We start from the raw sequence: 22,697 nt of genomic DNA on the forward strand, positions 1-22,697 counted from the left end.
CATCCTTTTTCCATTCAAGCTCTGACACACCGAGCAGCTACTTTGCCATGACATTACATACAATAAAACGTAATACCAGATATATACTTACAATGTTGATATGGAAAGCCATCTGGCTATTTGGCTTGGGAAAAACGACAGTCTGACAACCCATCAGAGGAGTTTCCAGTGTGTAGTGAGTGTCATTGACTGTTGCTTTGCATTCTGGGTCCTGCAGCGTGAGGTTGGCGTGAGTAATCCCATTCTTCTGAGGAAACATCAAAACACGGGATGAAGTTAAAAAACTTTTTCTTTTACTAACTTATTTTCAGAGTTGTAAAGAGAAGAAGGGGGAAAATAATTTTTAAGCGGTTGTGTGTGAAACTTTTTGAGTTCTCAGGAATAAACAAATCCCACAAGGTGGTCCAGCTCCAACTTCTAATTACAGACCATGCCAGTTTCCATTCTGTGATGTGGGTTGACTGAGCTCTCCTCATGGTCAGACACCAAACATTTGGAACACTCCTGCTTGCCTCAACGTCAACCCGTGTGGGGTCAGTAAACTACTTCTTTACATTTCCTTATTTCATTTTGGAAGAGCTGAAACTTGTTTTTACACTTTATGTAGATAGCAGAAGATGAAACATTTGTTAAGCAGACAGCCAACAGAATTACTGTCTCTACATCTGACTGTTAGATTTGCTTATCTAGCCAGCTTCGTCACTTGCTAACTGTCACTGTAGTTACTCAGATCTGCAAATCACCTGATTTTTAAAAAAAATCTGAAAGAGACATTCATTGAAGTTTTTCATTGGTCTAAACACTATTTTCCAGTGGGTGTCCTCCATTTTTGTTGTTTTCTGTTCTTGTCACAGTTTGTCACATCAAGTCTGTTGCATGAGAAGAAATGTGAGAACAAAATACCAAAACAACAGTCTGATGAGACGTAGAATCATTTTCAAAAGTGCAAATTGATTTATAATTTAAATCATCAGTCACGCTGGATCAAGTTTGCTCAGTTTTTCCTTGAGTGGAACAAACTCTATTGCATTAACTGAGCGTTAAATAAGACAAAAGAAAGCAACTAAAAAGCAATACTTTTGTCATTTAGAAGTTTTTGTGTACACCATTTTAAAAGAGCTGAAAAATCATATTTTAGAAAAGTCTCATTTCTAATATTACACATTACAACTATGTACTATCCTTAGTTGCAGCTGAGCAAGCTCCTTGGCAGAATCTACTGTATGATGATTAACACTAAGGGTGTAACGATAAGTCGACGTTGTAGACAAAAATCGATAACATAATTAGTTGCCAACGCATTTAATTGTCGATAATTGTCGGTTACGTGATCACACGTCTTTTTCACGCTGTCGAGCTGAACATTATTTTTCGTACAGAGTGAGTCATCTCACTTCCTACCTATCTCTGCTTAGAGATGCGTGCGCGTTACGGTAAATAATAGCAGGAGATGACCTGTATAGACATAGTGAAATGGCTGCGGCTGAATTATCGTCCTCTTGTCCAAAAGTGTCCAGGGTCTGGGAGCATTTCACCCTCAATACCCAGAAAAAAGAGATTACCTGCAAGTTTTGTAAAGCCAACCTCACGACACGTCTGTCATGCATGAACATTTGAAGAGGAAGCACTTGGAGCTCGGGAGACGCAGACCCACCATGGTAAGATATTTAGTTTGCTAGCATAGCCTGCTAGCTATAAATAAGCGGAGTTGTCTTGGTTTTTAACATTAAAGCGCAACATTAAAATTGTATTATTCAACTTCACAGTCCAAAGTTACAACCGTATTCTTTTTCACTTTTGGGTATTGATTTGACTGTTGATGCATTACAGCCGCACTCTTCTTAGCATTTTCAGTTAATGTTAAAAGTCAAGATGAAATATGGCTTGAATGTATACTTTCTTAGTTTTAGATTGTTTTAATTAGTAATTAACCGATTAGTCGAATAATCGTTTCAATAATCGATAACTAGTCAATTTTCAAAATAGTCGTTAGTTGCAGCCCTAATTAGCACCATGCTATCCACTTACTTGCAGGCTCCCTTTGTCGATGCTGACCACCATCCTCTTGTCCTCACACTGCACGCTGAGCCCAACACTGCCCATCAGATCCACAGGTTCCTGATAATGCCAGAGCTGGTCGTCATGGACGGAGGGTGGAAAGGGCAGACCACCAGGTAAGTGTGGAGGGAAAGCAAAGGGAAGATCAGAAAGTCTCATCACACGTCCAGCTTCTGGTCGAGGATTGAACTTGTGGAGGATGGACAGCTCAGGAGGCAGTTTGCTCTCCAGAGAATCCACAACATCTGGGGGCAACAAGGAGCATCATGAGGTTGATTTTGTGGACAGGGAAACTGTTCAGAACTGTGTCTATGAAATCTTATTTCTTCGGGTTACCTGGCTCTCTCAGTCTGATATTGAAGTGGTTTGCCACAGAAGTGCTGGTGTAAGATGTGACTGGACTGTAGCCACACTCCTGTGCCCAGCTGATCAAGGCTTGTGGTCCTGATGGCATGCGCTGTTTGGGGGATTTTTCCACTGACATCTGTGAGCTAAAACTCACTGTATCAGAGGCCTGTAGAAAAATACCAATTTTAAGTCAGTTCCTTTAAGATCAGACACAAAACACGTCATTCAGTGTTCAGGCATTATCACACATATTCTTCAAGTACAGTCCTGTACTTATTCTGTCTCAAGAGTGAATCATGTGAATGAGTGTGAGGTAATGGGCGTGTCGCAACTCGATCAATGCTGAGAAACCAACATGTCCGTTTGCTCCATGTCCTGCCCTGCTGCTCCCTCTGTGAGCGTGGAATCATTCTTTCTCACAGCCATTTCCCACACAGCCGAGTCTCTTGAGCAATACAGAAGAGAATATGGTTTTTGACACAAGTGAGATCTCTGGTTTATGAGGACATCGTATTACTAGCATAGCTGACAATATGCCAAACACTGATTGCACAAGTACAGCATCCTGTGTGCCCTTATTGTCAAGTAAAGTCAAAGTCAGCAGTTTGGTACCATAAGGAACTTTTCTTCTTAGAAAACAGCATGACCAGCTGTTTGTAGCTGTTCCGGTTTACACAAAACTAACACAAAATATAAAGTGTGCAAACTAATAAACACCAGTGTGACACTCATAGGTGGCCGTTTTACATACACACTGATTATGTCATTTACTAAAATATCTGCACTATAAATCAGTTATTTTAACCATACATTTCAGAAGACTTTGCTCCAGTTTCTTTAAGTTCTGGTTCCAGTTAATAGTTTATTTTCATTTATCTATTTATTCTTTAACCACAGAGCATGCCTCTTAAGCCCGATTTTGGGTTCCAGTGAATCCTTAAATGTATATAATGAGTTCTTCTTTTGCATTCCACATGTGCACCAAGTTTCATGAAATTTGGCAAAGTTTTTTTAATTTAAGCTCCTAATGACCAAGCTCCATAGTTTCATATTTTCCCAACAGCCCACTGCTCTCACGCTAGAGTTTCTAAAAGTAGAATGGAAGGTAGAGCGTTTAGTTATCACACCCCTCTTATGTGGAACCAGCTGCCAATTTGAGTTCCAAAGGCAGAAACCCTGTCTGACTTTAAGATTATATTAAAACTTTTCTTTTTGATAAAGCTTATAGTTAGATATGGCTTGAAACATCCCACAGTTAAGCTGCTATAGGCATAAACTGATGATAAACATCCCATGATGCACTCAGCACTTTTCCTCATGCTGATCTTTTTACTATCCATGTATATATGTGACGGTTTTTTTGGCATTAAATTGCGTTTCTCTTTTTCAGCAGGTATCTCTGGCCTGGTGTTATGATGCTTGTTGACCCGTCTTTCCTGTCCTCTCAAACCTTGAGGTAGATGGCTGCCAGTCCGGATTGTAGTTCTACTGGAGTTTTCTTCCTGTAAAAAGAAAGCCTTCTTCTCCACTAGCACCTCATTAATGCTCCGGACATGGGATTGTATTGAAAAGAAGATTCGACGAGCTCCGTTGGTTTTGTTAGCAGGGATAGCTTTTTATAAATGGACATTATATGAATTGGACTATAATTGGATTGAGTTCGATTGAATCTATGAAGTACTTTGTGGTGACAATGAACCGGCAAGCAACCAATTCTACGGAATTTAACTGAATTGAAAAAACATGTCACACAAAGGTAAAGCATACCTCCACCTCAGCAGAGGAATCAGTACCAATTACAAAGGGTATTCAGTAATGAACCGAACTATTGGAAAACTGTAAATATTTGATCTGCTCGTGGCACAAGGGGAAAGGTCAAGGGACCATCTGCATCTGTCAATCAGATCAACAAAGTGCTACAAGCAGATCTTGTCAGTGAATTTAAAAAAAGAAACTATGTTATTGTTCACTTCTGCACACTGGAAAATGCCCATAACTGCAAACATTTCTACCCTGGCAACAAATGAAAACCTCGAGAGAATCCAGGTTAACCATGAAAGCCTGAGCAATTTCTTTGACAGCTCATTCATCAGTTAATGAGACATTTTAGTATTGGTGTCAGGGTCGGACTAATAGAAGAGCCAATATTTCCATCCACTTAGCCATACTTTCAACGTGACTAAATTACTTTCTATCATTTGGGAGAATGACTCATGAATGATCAAAATACTAATTGAAAAGCAACTTTATGACAAATACACAACTTAAAATTTGATCCACAGGGTAGCTGCAGCCCTCATGTGCAATTTTCCCATATTTTGCATAACATGCTAAATATAAATCTGACAATTAATCAAATTTCAAACAAAGTCTCCTGTAGTGTTATGCTAAGATGTAAAAAAATGTTAGTTAGGCAAATCACAAATGTGTTGACATTTAAAGGAGCAGTCTAAGTTACATCTAACATCCAGTGTCTCAGTTGTTGACTGCAACTAGCTGAACTGTCCCGCCCCAGCCTCAACTTTCACTTGCAGGAGAAGATACAGTGGCCACTAAAAATGCAAAAGAAACTCCTTGTAGAAATGGTGTCCAAGATACAAGGAGATGCAACATGGTGGATGTGGAGGAGGACTTGCTACAGCTGTAGGTGTAACAGCGATTTTTGTTTTTCCATGATTAAACACTATGAAAACATAGCTGTGAAAAATGTCCCCAAAATGTAACCTACTGAAACTTTAAGTTTCACATGGTTTGACCAGGAATTATGCAGACAACCTGCCTGGCAGAAACCAGGCAGCTGTAAAAAAAACATGGCAACTGTGAAAAGTGCTGTGTCAGGGCTGCAGAAACACAGTAACAGTATCGATGTTAAACAGCGAGGAAGCATGGAACCCCTGCACACCTCCACTGAAATTAGTACAGGACTAAAATAGCCTTGAGGTACAGAAGCAAACTGATGGGCAATCATGTAATCACAGTTCCCAAACAAATTAAACATTTTGAAAAGAAATACTGATGAGCCTCTTTTAGTTTAACAAGAAAAGGTGTAGAATTCCAACCCTGGAGCAAATATGCTGGTTGGACAATTGCCAATTTTACCAGAACATGATTAACAGTTAAACTCTTCTTAGGAGTTTGTATAGGTGTCATATTCTTAAGGCCCCTAAGCGTTCTGAAAGGCCAGAGTAAACTAATGAAGATTTAATTTCAAAAGTACAAACTAATAGTCAGCACTGACATGTAACAAATCATATTTCTACATTAAAGTTACACTGATATATTGCAGCAATCAGCTAGGGTTTGTCTGATCCCTACCGCTTGCAACTTAAGAAATGGCCTGAATCCAGCACTACTCATAATTGATGTTATAACTGATGTGAAACAACTCTGATTCTGTACAGCTCTAGTACTGTAGCAGTCTTGGCTCTGAAAATATGTGATGTCCCCATCTGGCTCTGTGAAAACGATGGCAATCCCTGGAGCTACCATCATGAAACATCACAGTTCCTCTAAACATGTCATCCCCACCCTGTTGTGCAATGTGGACAAGGTGCCAATTCAACACACGTCTTGGTGTAACAAATTCTTTGTCCACTGGTGTGTGGGGTGGAGATTTCTGTTTATGACACGACTGCCGAGGCACTGTGACATGTAATGATACTCAATAAAATCTCCTCTGAAGCTTCTGAACCAAAAAAAGAGTAGATGTTTATTGTTATGATGCCAGCTTACCACAACATTGAGGTTCCCATTGATATTGTGGGTTTTGACAACCCAGTTCACGGACTTGGCACATTTAAGCAGCAAGACTACATCACGAAACACCAGGTCATCATCCTTCAGAGGCCGTAGATCTACAATGACATCCACCTGGAAAGCACTGCAGAAAGAACATGGTGTTATCATGGCTCCTTTGTCTGGCCAACTAATTAAAGCTGGACGCATTCCCAGAAAAATAAGCAGACATATGCACTACAGACGATATAGCACCAAAGTGAGATACAGCACAGCACAGTACAGTGTACAGAACCACAGGACAATCTGTGGCAACTTGGTCTTGAAGTGCGTGTTTTGAAATATTGTCCCCAGAAGAACACCACCACGTGAACAGTAAAACCCTTCTGCCTTCATGTTTGTTCATACATAAAAAAAACTCCCAGAAATCAGTGAGAGCATACTGCCCTCAAAATAAACTATGACAACTATGACTTCAGCTGCTCACCTGCTGGAGTTAGGGGCTTGGAGTTCAATGACATGGACTTCTCTGTCTTTCTCGGGTACAGACAAGACGCAACCTTTTGATGTCTGCGGCTCGTCATAGCTACCCAGGTAGTTCAAAGACAGGAACTTGGTGTCAATCTTGCAGGTGTCAGAAAACACTGGATCTGGAAGAAGAGCGATGTTTGTGTTACTGCTTGCACCCCTGTGAGGTTAAAGCCAGAGGTCAGCTACTGAACAGTACACCCTGCTTTAAAAAGAAATTGAATGTGCTGCTCAAAGACACTTGAGTAGGGTGACGGTTTTCTTGGACTGAGCTGATGCAACTGAACATTTTCCTCGTAACCCTGAAGCTGGTATTCCCATTGTCCCAAACTAAATCCAGCACGATAAACCATACGGCCTTCCAAATGTCAAGAGGTTGAATGTGGTCTGATTGGCATGTCCTGTGTACCTATGAACAGATATATTTATATTTTGATTTTATGTTGGCAAGGAAAACTACCACAATTTCTTACCAACTAAAGGACAAATCCTCCTCCGTGTATTTTCTTTCTCCCACTCATGTAAAAAAGGAAATCAATTTACTCGAAAAGCTACGTTCCTTTTCAACACAAGACAGATGCTTCCTTATTTGGCAAACAGAACTTTCGACAAAAGTATAAACTAAAGGTTGGCACCTTCCGCTCCCAAACTCTTGCCATTTTAAAGAGCGACCTTGGAGAGACATTGTGTACGAGACCAGTTAGGAAGCCAAGTGAGAGTCCGTCCATCTTCATCAAATACCACTGAGGATGTAAAGGAGTGGAAATCTACAGCTCTTTATTTGAAGTAAACATCAAGACACTCTGGGGTTTTGCCAAACCACAGCCCCTAATGACAAAAACCGAGTGCTTGAAGGCTGAGCAACCACTCTGCTCCCCACAGACTCACAACACGAAGAAAGGACTTGCTTATCACCAGCTGTATTGGAGCCATGATTCTCCGTGGGCACAAGCTTTGCTTTATTTGTGTACAGTGAAAGAGTGGAACTAATAACAAGATAACCAGTCTGGGAGTTGATGAACTGAAAAATTCGATGTGCTGTCTGTTCACTGCTTCAGGCACAGCCTTTCCTAAGAATCCTCCAGTGCTTTTTCAATTCAGATATTCTCCCGTAACAGCTTATTTACAGGAAAAAAATTCTATTTTTGCTTTCCACTTTTTTTCTATCCGGTGTCTATGCCTCCAATAAGGAGCACATCACCGAATTTGTTTCATAGCACTGTGAGATTAATGTTGGTTATTTAGCATTCTGGCTTAATATTTCAGTTTCTCAATTGTAGTATTATTCATCCCTCATCTATATATCATAGCAAATTAGCACATGTAAAAAGACTAAAGCATTTCTTCATCTGTTGATCATGGAGGAGGCGCAGGGGTCATGGATGGTGGAGCAGGAGTGTATCTTAACTGGCATACGGCCCTTTTAACAGGTTCCAAGTCCATTACAGCAACAGCAGACTAACGGGAAATCTTCAATCTTCATATTGCTTGTTTTGACTCAAAGATTAGTAAAAAAGATTAATAAGACTAATAAAAAGTAGACATCAACTGCTCAATTAATACTATGTTAAAAATGGAAAAAAACAACAACTCTGAAATAAGTGGAATCGTATCTATCATGCATTTAAAAGTTGTTGCAATTTTACCACATACTATCATTGTTCTTCCGGGGTCTAATAATTCTTGTAACTCTTATGACGGTAGGCAGCCAAAACTCAGAAATACCACAGGGAAACAATCAAATAGTGTAGAGGGGTGTGTTTCTATTGAGGGAAGACAGTTCTTTTCCAAGAGTAGTGCACATAAACCTCTAGGCTGGGCGAACACACAAAAAGCTAAACAAAGTTCTGAAAGTTAAAGGGGAAAGGGGTGGAGGGGCCGCCTTGGGGCCTGCAGCTATGTTTGGAAACTTTGTAAATCTGGTGCACACCTTCTCCAACTTTGATGTAGATGGCTTGAGTCATCATAAACTCAGAGAAAGAGGTGACTGCCCTGTACTTATTCTGGGCCCACTTGAAGAGGTGCTCATTGCCGTGGGGCAGGATCTCCATCTGGGTCTGGGTGAAGAGGGAGAAGTTTCCCGGCTTAAAGTAGACCTCTGAGCCCAGTGATACCTAGAGGAGGTGAAAAACATGGGAGTGTTAAGAGACAAAAGGAACTGCTGGATAAGCTTCTACCAGTTTTATTACGTGTTGTTTTCAGTTTGTTCAGGTAGACTCTTGACAAACACCCATTTTTGTTATCTTTAAAAAAAGCACAAACATTCAAATGATGAATTGCAATGGTCTTCTTTAAACAAAAACCTCAACTATAACCATCAAAATCTCACATTATTGATGATAATATGCACATACAGCTTAATTCAATGCTGCTCATCTGCATTTCCCCATAAAAATCTGAGACTGCGAAATGAAGAACATGCTGGGCAGCCTTTCCAACACTAATACAGCTCTTTAAACATTGGTGAAACTCATCATTCACTAAATCCCAGCCGTTATTGCAAAGCTTCCAAAAATATGCTCTGCAGTTTATTACACGTTCCTCTACACATTGAGGTGTCTGGTTTCCGCTGTTTATACGGAGTAACGCATCACAGTGTATCGTTACTAATGTAAAGGGCTGTTTCAAAATACCCACAAGAAGTGACAGGGAAGGCAAAAATTCTTGTCAACAACAGGCTAATAACCTGCTAGTAGAAAAAAAAAACACTTCAAGTAACAGATATAATGTTTTTGCATCCTAACAGTTCTCAAAAAAAAAGATAAAATATGGGAGAGAAGACGTATGAGAGGCCTGCCACATTCAGGAGTCACTTGGTTGAGCTCTAACTGTCGTCTTCATTTCAGAGATAAACATTCACATGTGTTGAAAGTCTGCCCAACAACCAAATGAGCCCAGGCACATGGTGTAGTCAGCCCACCTAACTTTATTTCCATGCATGTTTATCTTTCTTCCAAGGTATCCATTCTGTATGGATGAGATGAGACAGTGCTGGCAGGCCCAATCAAAACATTATATCCATTTAAATCCAACAGCAATTAGTAAAAACCACTTCTTTCTGACGATGTTATGAAGTTGCCCCTGAATTGTAATCATGCTTTTATAACAACTGACTGATAACCCTCAGGGGTGTTTAATTTTTGCAGAGATAACTTTTCAAATCCTCATGCTCAACATCTGTCTGACCTCTGGACGCTCCTCCCCACGTTCCTGGCATGGTCACCAAAGGCTGTAAATACTGCAGACAGACTCTGTCGAAGAATTCAGGTTGACTTTATTTTTAGTTAGTTTACTACTGCGACAAGTTACACAGAGAAAGATGGTGAAGAGGAGAGGGGTGGGGCTCTGTGTGAAGTCGAGGAGGAGGGGCTGTTTTTTTTTCTTCACTCTTCTTGCCAAGCTCAGCAGGGTTTATCAGTTTAACTGCGGGAATACGACCGTAATTAGTCACGAAGAATTAGAGGGGAAAGCCTAAAAGTCAAATTAGCTCCAGGCCTTCCAGAGCACTGAAAACCTCAGGAATTTGAAACAGGGAAACAAGGGACCCACTCTGTGTTTTAACAAACTCTCAACTCGCTTTCTGTCTTTGCCCAGCTGACAGACCAAAAAGTGCTGAAGCCAAAAAGTAATTTCTGTCATTGGCCTGACTAGAATATACAAACATAAGGTCATTATATTGTATAGTGTGCTTATTTACATAAGCAAGTGAGTCAGTGGTGAAGTTTTACTTTTGTTGCATTTACAGAACACATGGATTAATGTTTGCCTCCTTACCAACACGCAATCACAGTGACACTCTCTTGTGTGCAGTGTTCTTCTGAAGCAGCCAACTGCCAACTAAAGCATTACTTCACAATATGAAAATGGAGCTCATCGCTTACCGAGCAATCTATTGCTATTATGGCCATTTTCTGTCTAGAATGTGGATTTTCTTAAAATGAAGACACAGTGTGTACTGAGGTAAAACACATAGAAGTTAGCCACATGTAAGTTTTGCCCAATATATTCTATAATTCCCTTTCTGTTAAGATTTTAAACAAACAACTCCATCCAAGAACTTGGAGCACCTGTATTTCTTTTGGATTTTGTCGTAACACACATAGAAACATGATGAAGCTTTAGAGAAAATGTAAAATGTGATAAAAGCACATCTGCCAGTGCATGGTCCCAAACCTTTAGCTGTACATTTCCTGCCCTTTCTGCTCATAACAATCAACATATTATGGCCACATGTTCAACAAAAAGGAGAAGAGCCCGCCAAATGTTTGAGATTAATTATCATAGTGCTGAAATTCTCAACCAAGCAACACCCTCAGTCTGGGAAATGGCATTAAGCGGTTTAAAAATAAGACGTGTTGTAAACAGAGGAGCGTGATGGAATGTGCAGAAGCAGCTGATAGATAAAATGAGCATGCACTCACTCTCTGGTGATATTAATGTGATAAATGCTTATGTGGCTGATATGATCTTCTTATTCTTCATGAGATATGGGGAGCTAATAACGCCGCTTGCAGCAGATGTGTTTCTGTGAACTGGTGGGGCCCTGTTGTGGAGTAAACAATACCATATGTCTCAGCACCACTCTGGAGCGTTCCTCTGCCATCCCAGTCTCTGAATAAAAAAACAGTAGTGACTATCCATGGTTTCCATTAGGAGTTACAGTGAGTAGGGTGCTCGGGTGCTCGTGTGAACTCCAACTATAAGCCTTCCACCAACGAACAGCAACAAACGAGCAAAAAGGCAAAGCTTGGCAAACAAACAATGGGCAACCCACAAGCCAACAGCAAAAATGTTGTTCCAGTAAGAGACATAAAACATTTCCTCCAGATCAAGCTTTTCAAGCGGAGATTCAAGACAGTCCTCCTCACCAAACCACCCAAGAGAAATATATACATTTAGCGACAAAGTCAACTCAGCACACTCTGCACATGTGCTTCACTTTAAATCCCGGTGTCCCTTAGTAAAATTAAATTTGGCCATTATTCAGTGTTCATATTTCATTTAATTTTATACCCGTGCTGATTCCAGACTGACAATAAGTACTGCAGAGAGTATGTTTTACAACAAAAGTCTGGATTTTGGCATTTTAAAAAAACAGCGAGATCCAGTGGCCAACAGCAACAACATGCTCCAACATGCTCAGCGTCTATGAAGCTTTTCCAGGCAGCACATCTGTGTCGTCAGAACCCAGAGCAGTGGGACCAGGAAATGAGAACTGGCAGTACTGATTCAGAGTTCTATTAACCACAGGAAACAGCCTATACAGTGGATAGGTAGGGTAATGGAGGTCTGCCACTGGGTTTCTGTGTCAAGTATTAAGCCCGATATCAGCTCTTCCTGACTCCATTATACCCAGGAAGAAAACTTCAGCAAGTCCAGCGCACATGAAGTGCAGGTATAAACGGTTAGGCGGTATTCACACTGGCGTGATGCTTCCACACTTGATGGTAGGCTGCCTTGACGTTTGGAATTGTACCGACAATTGGTCAGGAGATCAGATTTCTGATTAGCTAAGCCAAACAAGTCACTTGAAAAAGTTGGACTTCTCTCAATTTTCCATCGCAAGCCAAGCCAGCAGCGGATGCAACAGACAGAATTCAATTTGACAGCGAACCACATTACCCCATACCAAGTGGACACGAGGCAAGGCCGTTTATGCCTACAATGCATACATATGAATCCTGCCTTATGGTGCTCTGTTGATATCACAGTTCACTCATGCAATGACCACCAGGAGTCATAGGATACATTGCCATGTAGTTGAAGATACCTTAAAAAGTTCTTATTTCAAACACAAAGTTTTAACATTAAAAAGGTCAGGGAGAAACAGTATCTTCAACCAACTTTGATGATGTAACAATAACTTAATTAGCAAACTTACAGCTGTTAAATCTGCAAAAACAGGTCGTCATTTCAGCTGGCAAAACCAGAGATTTTTTGAGAGAAAGGTTTATGAATTGTTGGTGGTAAATTTGGCCCCCATGTGCATGTGCCATGCAGGAACACGAAGCTTAATGGATATAATGTAGAAGCACGGGGCATTTTGCTTTCAGTTGCACTGCGGTGATGTAAGGAATTCATCAAAATCCATAGCGATTGTTCAGTCAGTGCTCAGTTTAGTCCAGTGCTGTGGAGTATTTCAGTTCTGTGGCATTTCAAGGACATGTCACTGTGGAAAGAACCTGACAAGAGGAGCAGTGTCTGGCACTCTTCTGGATTATGTCAATGCAAACAAGTCAGCCTAGTAAATAAGATACCAACAGCTTTCTCTGCCAGAGGGCTCAGTGCTGTCATTCAAGCTCCAAATACTTAACACCTCATTCAGAAGGGGTCCCTGTAGTCAATAAAAACCATTAGCTCACTTTTGTCCAACAGCAGGGGCCTCCCTCTCAACTGTTTAGATTTCCCACTTAAAGAAGCACTATTGTGTGTCTGACAAATATCACACTGAAAAGTCATAAGAAAAAGCCGACACTTCAGTTTTGACTCAAAAAATATGCTTTAGCTCCAGTCAGAGGACTAGCCGAGCATATATGCTACTGTAAACTTACCTGGAGATGCACATTCCTCTGACACAGAAATGTGTTACCATTCCAAAGGTAAATTCAGAGAATTCTCTTTTTCATTTGAGATTAAGCAGGAGTGAAAATTGCTCATTGAACACACAGCCACAGCTCTGCCTGGACTGTAGGTTTTAATGATGGTTTTCAGCTGTTTTCTGTCTGCCACTACTGACAAGTGGAGACATTTACTGCGATGCAAATGAACAACCATCAGCATAAAATGCATTTGTTCCTTTCGACAGGAGAATGTTTCCATTACTGAGAGGAGTCATATTCAAAATGAGTGCTTGGCACTCGGGCTTGAAGTTATCATGCAGTGTTTTTTTTAAAAACCTTTGATCATAATCAAGCATAAGACTTGTATAAAAAATAATTCTTGGTTTCAGTTCAGCTCACATATTGCTAGTCAAATTTCGCAATCTCTTCAAAGTTTAAAAGAGCAACCTCTTTTGTGACTTTCAAAAAGGATTCTCTTTAAAAAAACAAAACAAAAAAAACATCATTCTATAACTTTTAATGTTCATTAAACTGAAAAACATCCTAAACACCAACGATTCAAGCACTTTATTGTACAGGAAGCCCTTTGATGAGGAGATGGTGATTGATGATTATCAATATTACTGAGTGACGAAAGTCACTGTCACGCAAGCGGAAGGTAGTTTCATAGGGTCTAGGGGAGGCATACTAATACTCTGCTCTGGGACATACAGTTCTTTAAAATAAATATGCCAGCGCAAGGTTATTGCAGTCGGTACATATTCCCATCAATATCACACTGCCTTTCCTGGCAGGACGTTTTTTGTTTTTTAGGCATAAGCAAGAAAACACTTGTCCACATAAGGAATTCATTTGTGTACCTGATGCTGCATTCCTGCACAATGCTGTGGTGTTAACATCCAACTGAAAATTATTGCTTCTGGGAAGCCAGAAATACAGAAAATCCTTCAAACCAAATAAAGGCAAAAAAAAAGTAAAGGTTTCATATGGCCTAATGAAGACACGGCTGAGGCTTCTGGGTAGAACTTTGCTGCAATCTTCTCTTGTGATACACAGGCTTTGAACAAAAGCACTGAAACGGTCCATTTTTACATTTTATATCAAGTTTCCCAGAGAGGCCCCCTGGTACCTTTACTAAATATGGCTGGCTCCCCAGGGGACATGGCTCTGGCTACAACGAGATACCCCCCTCACAAAATGTTCTTCTCTCTCCCACCCGTTTGTGCCTTGGTCTAAACAAAGGCCTCAGTTATGCTATTTTAATATAACCAACAACGTAAAAACAAGAGGAAAAGCTACCCTCCTCCTCACACAAATGAGCTCAACTCTTTTTGCACACAACTATTAAGACTAGAATTCTTTTACAAACCATTTTAGAACTCACAACGAAAAGATAAGCAGATAATCCTCACTTCACTCTTTGGTGCCACACCCTCTCACACTGTTTGTGGTCCTCAGATTCGCTGAGTCTGATCTGAACAGCAGCCAAGCTATCAACAGGACCGAGAAGGGTGTGGCTATAGACTTTGAGTAGACTTTTCTTTTGGAAAAATAAGAAACTCTTGCAATTACAATAAAGTTCCTAACGAATTCCATGCAAATAATGAAAAATTAATACTTCACTGCACTGCACACGTGCCATCCAGGTCAACACCTTAACACAGGAAGCATGTTTTTAGCATGCAGAAAGGCCTCCTCTGCTAATTTAAATCCCTTTCAATATTTTACTCATAGACATCAGCCTCTGAAAAGGGAATACAGTAAGGGAAATGAAGACACTGTTTAAGAAAGAAGGACTTTAAGGGATTTTCGTGATGCTGGACTCACATGAAAGGTATGTTTGATGCGCAGCGCCAGGTTCTCTGCCTTGACATTCCAGATGAGTGGTTGGGGGGAGTTGAGCACAAAGACCAGGGGCTTCTCGTGGTACAGCATGGACTGGATGGGTTTCAGATGTAGCTCAACCTAGTAAGGCAAGGAAATAAAAGAGCTATTAGATTCCCATGAGAACAAACTCGCAGAACAGCATCGGGAAAACGCTGACAATACAGAGCAAATTAAATTGTAACACACCACATTATCGCATTTCACACAGCTTCACCATGCAAATGTCAAAGCTTTGATTTTCTCCAGTTCACTTTTGTTTAGCCAGAAATATCTGGCAAAACAAAGTGACTATCCTGGTGTAAATGCTGCTCTGTTATGTTGTAGATTGTTCTTCTGTATCAGGCTTTGTGGTTGTTTATGTACTCCCTTTGCTGATAAAAAGGCAGCCTGCTGTGTTCTCCCTAAAAGGCACTTGCTTAGTTCTGATATGTAGCCTCAGCGGGATCTGAACTTTCACATAGAAGAGTCTTTGTTAACTGTGGAAAAAAAACAGTGGCGGCTCTCTGTTACCATCTTTACAGCACGCAACTATGCCTTTGGTTCTAAAACTGCAATTATAAGAGATTTTCACAGTCTGTTAGTGAGATGGGGAAAACAAACCCAGAACTTGTTTTCTTGTTGCCAGTGTTACCCTTGTCTGGATCACTTGGACCAAATCGAGTAAGGTGGTTCGGAGCATGAGTTCACTGAACCCAAACTTATCTCAGGCAGAGATCTAGCTTAGCATTATCTTCTTTTAACTTTAAACAGACCTCTAATCGCTGCTTCTACCAAAGCTTACTTTCTTTCAAGCTTTAATGATAACTCTCAAATGTGTAGTGGCCTGACACTCACACTCTTCTTTAAACATCCTCCTTTCTCAGATTAATCAGATTAGCCTCATCCTGTGTGACAACAGTGAAAGCCTGTAAATCACTAATTCAACCCACAAGAATTCACATTATATGATTTAATGACCCCTGAAGTAACGTAATCAGTCACAGCTACCATAAATATTGGCCTTTTCTTCTTGCAATTATACATTCTTTGTACTTTCACAGAAAATGATGAAAGACAAACAAGCAATTTGTTTAGATATAGTTGAACATTTTCAACGTGGAGATATCCATCGCAGATGGAAACCAAAAACATTGTTCCAGGACACCGTATATTACTACTGCAACTTTCATTCCAATAACTAAAAATCAGATTAACAAATATCAGATTGTGAAACAGGTTCTAAAGCAGAGTAAAATCTCTGCTTTCATGTCATTTACTTCTTGTACCATAATAGCCATCACAGAGGAGGCTGTGTGGTTAGTTTGTTAACAGGATTAGTCAAAAAGCATATAAATTTTACTGTTATTTCTTCTCCCTCACTGATATTTGAATTCAATGTTCGTGGTGCTTAATTTTAAAATTAGCTCCATCACAATTGACCTATAGTATCTAATCATGTGCCATCAGGTGAAGCAATTTTTTAATCAGTAGGCATGGGCTCATTTCTGGTTTTGAGATATACAACGCTTTTAAAAAGTCACAGTTTTAAAACCGTTAAAATTTCCTGTCCAACTATTCTTGCAGTATAACGTGTGTTTACACTCTTTCTTTATGACTCCCTGGAGAGAAAGCGGAGCAATCTGTCAGGTCGTGTGCAGCATAGAGTGACACTTCCCTCCGCTTGGTTTGAGCAGTCAGTCAGCTGTATGTGATGCCTGATGGAGGTGAACTCCTTAAATGTTTCCCGAAAAACTTTAAGCTGGCTACTTGGAAATTTATCAGGAGACAATACTTCAATATGATTCTTCAGGAGCACCACCCATACTCACCCAACAGTGTTAGCCTCAATTGACAAATTCAAAGTAACCCTGTCTCATAATGAACGTTAACACAACAGTTAACAGTTAATACTGGTGAAATAAACAGCCTACTATTGTAACATGGCTAATCAACAAGCTAACATCAGCTAGTTACCTTCCTAACATTACCTCAATGAGCAAAGAAGCACTTATTTTCTGTGAAATTAGTGTTTTTAGTTGACGGATCAAATTTAGCCACTCTCCCGTCTCTACTTTTGTTTATGTATTGTGCATGTTGATTCAAAATAGAGACATTTCTCAAAAAGCTGACTATCTGCCTATCTATTTGCAGATTAAGCAAACACACAAATCAACACGTTTTCTCTTTCCTTAAATGTGTGTGCATCGACATTTCAATACCATTTTAGCATGTTTTGATGATCGCTTTTAGTCGTATAGTGGCATAACTCGTAGAATTGTTTTTAAATAAAATTTTGTTTTATCATGTAAAACCGTGTTTAAATACATTACTATACATATATGTTTCCCAATGTTCCAAATATCATATAAAATAAAAAATTTAAAAATCTGTGTTCTTTGAGAGAAAAGGTGTTTTTTCATTCAGATGTTCAATAAAAACACATGACATCAACTCTATCAGTTGTCAACTCAGCGACGGTAGCTCAAGACGGGCAGGAGGTTGTCCTGCTGTCCTTCAAAGTAAATACAATAGAGTTTTTTTGGGTTGACCTACAGTTGTCAGATGCAAAAACACTGCCATTAAAAGAGATCTCTGTGTGACTGTGTGAGCCCGGCACATGTACAGAAATAGACATGAATTAGTCGTCATGTTGAAGACAACAAAGATGGCATCAAAAACCCCAAAAATGTCAAGCAAAAAAGTGAGAGGCGGGGCTGGAAACCAGGAATGGCCAGGGCCAGGGCCAGGAATGTGTATAACATGTAGCTGAACTAGTTACAATGTAAAGTTTGACATTAATTAGCTTGTTATTCCCTGAATCGTCATATGAGTAGTTTTTACCTTCGAAGCCTGGCGTGATACACATCTTGCATTGACATTTCAGAGACACTATTTTAACTTTTAAAAACACATAAACAGGAGGACAAATTCAGGAATTTGCAATAGAAGCTGGAGGTTCATACTCTCAAAAGCTTTTTGTTTCATGTTTTTAGTTAGTTAAGAGGCTGGGAAATAAAAAGCTTTAGCAGACACAGAGTCTTAAAGCTTCCACAATGCCCTCAGGTTTTAGAGGGTTGTTTTAAACGAAGCCCTACGTCTGACATGTTAAGTGACAAAAATTTGAATTGCATACAGTTGATTGTTATTATATTCTTAGTAAAGATGGCCACTTGGCAACTGTTACAAATTAGAGCTTAACTAGTCAAATTTTCAACAGTAAAATTAGCCATTTTACCCTGAGGAAGGTAGTCACAGTGTGTGCTGCTTCCCCTATTTTTCTGATGTTTCCACATGAGCCAACACCTCAGTAGAAAATGCGTGCATTCCCATCATAATAAAGATAAAAACATACAGGTTACCGTAATCACAATTTTGACAGCAGTTACAATAAATATGATAAATATTTAGAGAGATAGGATTGAGTATTTTCTTAAAATCATGCAGTGTCCTGAGCAGACATCAACACAACTAAAATGCAGTCAGATTTTTCCATTCTGGCAGATATTCTCTGTTAATAAAATGCTGTCATTGTCGTGTTGCATGAAGTCATTGAGTAAGAATCACCAACAGAATAAAGACAATAAACATGAAATAACAGATGTAAGCCCTGGAGGAGAGCAATGTAAATCAGAGTGTTTAGCACTGTGGTGCTGCAAAAATCATTAAAATGTCCCTTTGAGGCAAGGAAATGGAAGAAATGACCAAACACTTATCTATGAAGCAATCTGGATGAGGATTTAAGTAACCAGATCACTGACTCGCTTCACCCCTCCCCTCCAAATCCTCTTTACTCCAAGCACTGGAAAAATCAAACTGCATTGCTCTTCTGAGAATATCAACAACCAAGTTATAATCATACCTGGCTTGGCCTTGAGGCCCTGGCTTTTCAGAGATGGAAGAGAAAGGTAGAGGAAGAATGAGAGAGAGGGAGAGAGAGTTGTAAAAGATGAGGAATTTTAAACCCAGACAGAAACATTTCCAGAAGACGTGAGTCACCTGCAAACATATGCATAAACTGAGCTCCAAGAAGAGGACGTACCAAGAGGCACCAAGGGTGAAAAATGGTAAAAGCTGTGGTTTATATGGCCATTTATTTTTATTTTTTTCTAGTTAATCAAGTAAAGGGAATAAGCAGATAATAACAAGAACATTATGTCAATCTAAATCATCTCTGGATTCCACAGCGTAAGTGGTGATGAGAACTCAACAACAGCTAGTGTTCATCTCTGCCTATAGAGATGCAATCATGTAGTGAGCCTCGTGGGCTTGGCAGCAGACCTTATCATACCGCAAAGGGTGTGGAAAGAAGAGGGGCAGAAACACCAGGCATCAAAGTACCTCTTGCAGTGTTTGCAAGGATCAGGTGGCACTGCATTGTCCCTGGTACAAAACAGTTACATTCAGAGAACCCTGAAAGGTTTGCTGGGGACAGGAGACCACGACTGATTGATTATCGGGAGGCTGGCAAAGGGATTTAGGGGGTCCAGGGTCCATTACAGGGCAGGGGCATGTTTGCAAGTAGTCAGTGATGGAGGTTTGTCCAGGCCTCTCACGTTACTGAAATTAACACCACACGGGGGACGACAGCTGTGGCAGTATAAGCAAGAACCATCACAGAGCATACCATTAGTGGTGGTACCATGTGTAAACAATGGAAAAACTTGTAAAAAAAATATATTAAAAGAATTGTATATATATATATATATATATATATATATATATATAAAGAGAATAAGCAGTGTTGACTTCAAAAAAGTAAAAAAGATTAATCATACACATGCTTTTATTGTAGAACAAAGCCTGTGACTGTGACCCTGTAATTGAAGAGGATGATCTGTTTACTCGGTCTTGAGCATGTGGTTGTGATTTCACAATATTTTTCAAGGCAAATAAATCTTGTTGTTAAAAACTGCAAATCAAGATCATCATATGATACTTTATAGTTAAAGACTGTGCCCAGCAGCATAAACAACAGTCAGTGCGGCTCAGTGTCCTCGCAGGAAAAGGGAGTTTCCTTTATTGACAAAGCTAATTAAGTGCCCGATGAGCCTGGCTTATTCAGAAAAAAGAACAACAAAAACAAAAAACATCCTTTAATTAGCCAAAAAGAAAGATTCATCTGAGAACACACTCTCCCTCCCCGGAAATAATAATCAAGAGAAAGAAAGAAAGCACAACCTATCTCATAACAAATAGCATAATGACTTGCTTTTATGTTTTTTTTTCTAAAACGGAAACAGTGAGGTTCAAACAGTGATATCTAAATTATTACAAAACTGTGAGCACTCGTGCTTGAGCTGCTTGAGCTTCTTGAGCTGAAAACACAGTAAGAATAAGCCAAAAACTACTTGGGGCCAATCATTCTGTTATCTGGTGTGTTTGTGTTTGTGTGTGTGTGTGTGTGTGTGTGTGTGTGTGTGTGCATTTATCTTGTCTGTCTGGATCTTGGTTCTTTCTGGTTCACTGAGGATAAACGGAATGAAGGAGGGAAAGGAACGCTGGGGCAAAAGAGCTCAGTGACAGAGGGGAAGCAGACCAATGCCTGTTGGCCGCTCTTATCAGCCCACATATTTCAGTGTGATAGGGATGCTACCTGGAGCCTTTCCGCTGAACTGTGATGGCAATCAGTCTGCACTCTCCTCTACACCAAGCAGCAAGGGAAAAAAGGAAGAAAAGAAAAACCTGAAAAGATATCAAAGTGAGACGGGATGTCTGGATAATAATCTTTAAGAAGAACATAACACAGCACTGAGACTAAAGTGAGGGCACAGGGACAGAAGGGTGGCCCAGGGTTTTACTCTGACTGATTGAAAAAAAAACAAAAAACAGAAATCAGTTAATTTTTCTTTAGTGTTAGTTCAGACTTTGTTCTTATGTGGTCGAATGTGTAGCAATCATATGAGAAGGAAAACTCTCAACCCACACATGGTAGTGTTTTCAAGGAGAATAAACGTTTGGCTCACAATGACTGTGTAAATGTAGCAAAGTTGCTGGTGCAAAATGTGTGTGTGTGGGCAGGTAGTTAAGGTGATTACATCAGCAGTTAACCAGCAGAAAGGTCGAAGTTCCAGTGCCATTTGAATCAGCAGCACAAACAAGCCGCTATATATTTTTTCACTATAACCTGGGCTCATGAAAGGGAGATCGTGCAGATGCTGATCCTAATGTGGGACAAACTCGCAGGTTCCATGTGCAGATTGCAAATAATTTGTAGAAATAGTAACCCAAGGGACTAGCTAACTGGTTAGTCTACCACACCAGCTTTAACTGTCTGAGTAAAACACAAAGAAATATCACTGTGAGAACTCCCAAATGCTGCATGATGCAAAAGGCTATCATTAAAAGTTTATAACCAACTTTATAAACTAATTTTGTGGGTGTAACGAAGGAGCACTTGGTTACTTTAAATATGTGCATGTAAATGGAGCACTTTGGGAAACTCACTCCCACACATTTTCCCTTTAATGAACACACGCAGTGATTAGCACAAAGGTAAACACTCATACACGAGATATTTATTGAACATTTCAACAATCTGTATGAAGACACCACACAGCTGCTGGATTGACTGAGTGGCAGCTGCCTGTGAAGGAAACAGGTGTTAGTGGCGGGAGGTAAATTGGCCATGGTTTGGTGAGGCAGAGTAAATGTGTCTGTACAATGATTGTAGGGGTGCTAAAAGTGAGTTTGTGTAAAGGGACTGTTTGGGCAAATGCTTCCCTGGGGGTCTGAACACAAATTAAAGGTTCCAGGAGAGGCCAAGGGTGTGTGGGGAGGGCGAGCTGGGCCAGTCTGGTTTTAGGTGTTAGAAAATGGATTTTAGGATAAAATAGTATTTTTATGGCTGGGTATGTTTTGGACATTTGACTTTGCGTTAGCTTTCGGAAAGGTCAGGCATATTATCTGCTTTCTTTGAAAACAGTGGACTTGAACAGATACCGGAAAGAAGACTCATTTGTACTGAATCGAGAATCCTTTTTAATGATTTTCTTAATCTTGACTTCAAAAATCAGAACTGAATCAGATCATGTGATGTCTAAAGATTCCCAACCCTTTTATTGATAAGTGTATGTACATGCTGGATTGGGCATACGCTTATCTGGATGTGCCTGGTTCATATGTGAGAATCATGTTCTTTGACTTCTCCAGTGCCTTCAACACCACACGGCCTCCCATACTGAAAGACAAGCTTCTATGTATGGGTGTGGCCCCCTCCCTGACATAATGGATTATAGACTATCTGACTGCCAGATGACTGCCAGATACTGTGGTATGTCAGGATCGGGAGATGTGTTTTCAGCCTGGATTTAAACATTGTCAGAGTTGAGGCCTGTCTCACATCTTCTGGAAGACTGTTCCAGATTTTCGTATAGAAAACTGAAACGCAGCCTCACCTTTTTTAATCCTGTACATATTGGACTTCAGGTTCAACTCAGAGTCCTGCCACATACAGAAGTATTCTGATTATACGGCTGTTGTGGCATGTGTGTGGTGGACAGGAGAAAGGAGTACAGGGACCTTGTGGAGTCCTTCTATGGCTGGACCAAAAAAAACTATTTGCTCCTGAACACTACCAAGACCAAAGAGCTGGTGGTGGACTTC

General features: G+C 40.1%; 1 protein-coding gene across 1 annotated transcript in view; it reads right to left on the reverse strand.

Annotated features, from left to right (window-relative positions):
* Positions 1-22,697, reverse strand: part of tgfbr3 (transforming growth factor, beta receptor III) — a 71,731-nt gene that overhangs the window by 17,971 nt on the left and 31,063 nt on the right. Inside the window, exons 4-10 of the mRNA XM_072390160.1 lie at positions 15,057-15,194; positions 8,600-8,783; positions 6,629-6,791; positions 6,139-6,286; positions 2,395-2,572; positions 2,029-2,303; positions 92-247 (exon numbers count right to left, since the gene is read on the reverse strand). Of these exons, the coding sequence (XP_072246261.1) occupies positions 92-247; positions 2,029-2,303; positions 2,395-2,572; positions 6,139-6,286; positions 6,629-6,791; positions 8,600-8,783; positions 15,057-15,194 (1,242 nt within the window). The remainder of the gene's footprint in view (positions 1-91; positions 248-2,028; positions 2,304-2,394; positions 2,573-6,138; positions 6,287-6,628; positions 6,792-8,599; positions 8,784-15,056; positions 15,195-22,697) is intronic.

The sequence above is a fragment of the Leuresthes tenuis genome, unplaced genomic scaffold (assembly GCF_036924035.1).
Source record: "Leuresthes tenuis unplaced genomic scaffold, fLeuTen1.0.hap1 SCAF_7, whole genome shotgun sequence".
NCBI lineage: Eukaryota > Metazoa > Chordata > Actinopteri > Atheriniformes > Atherinopsidae > Leuresthes > Leuresthes tenuis.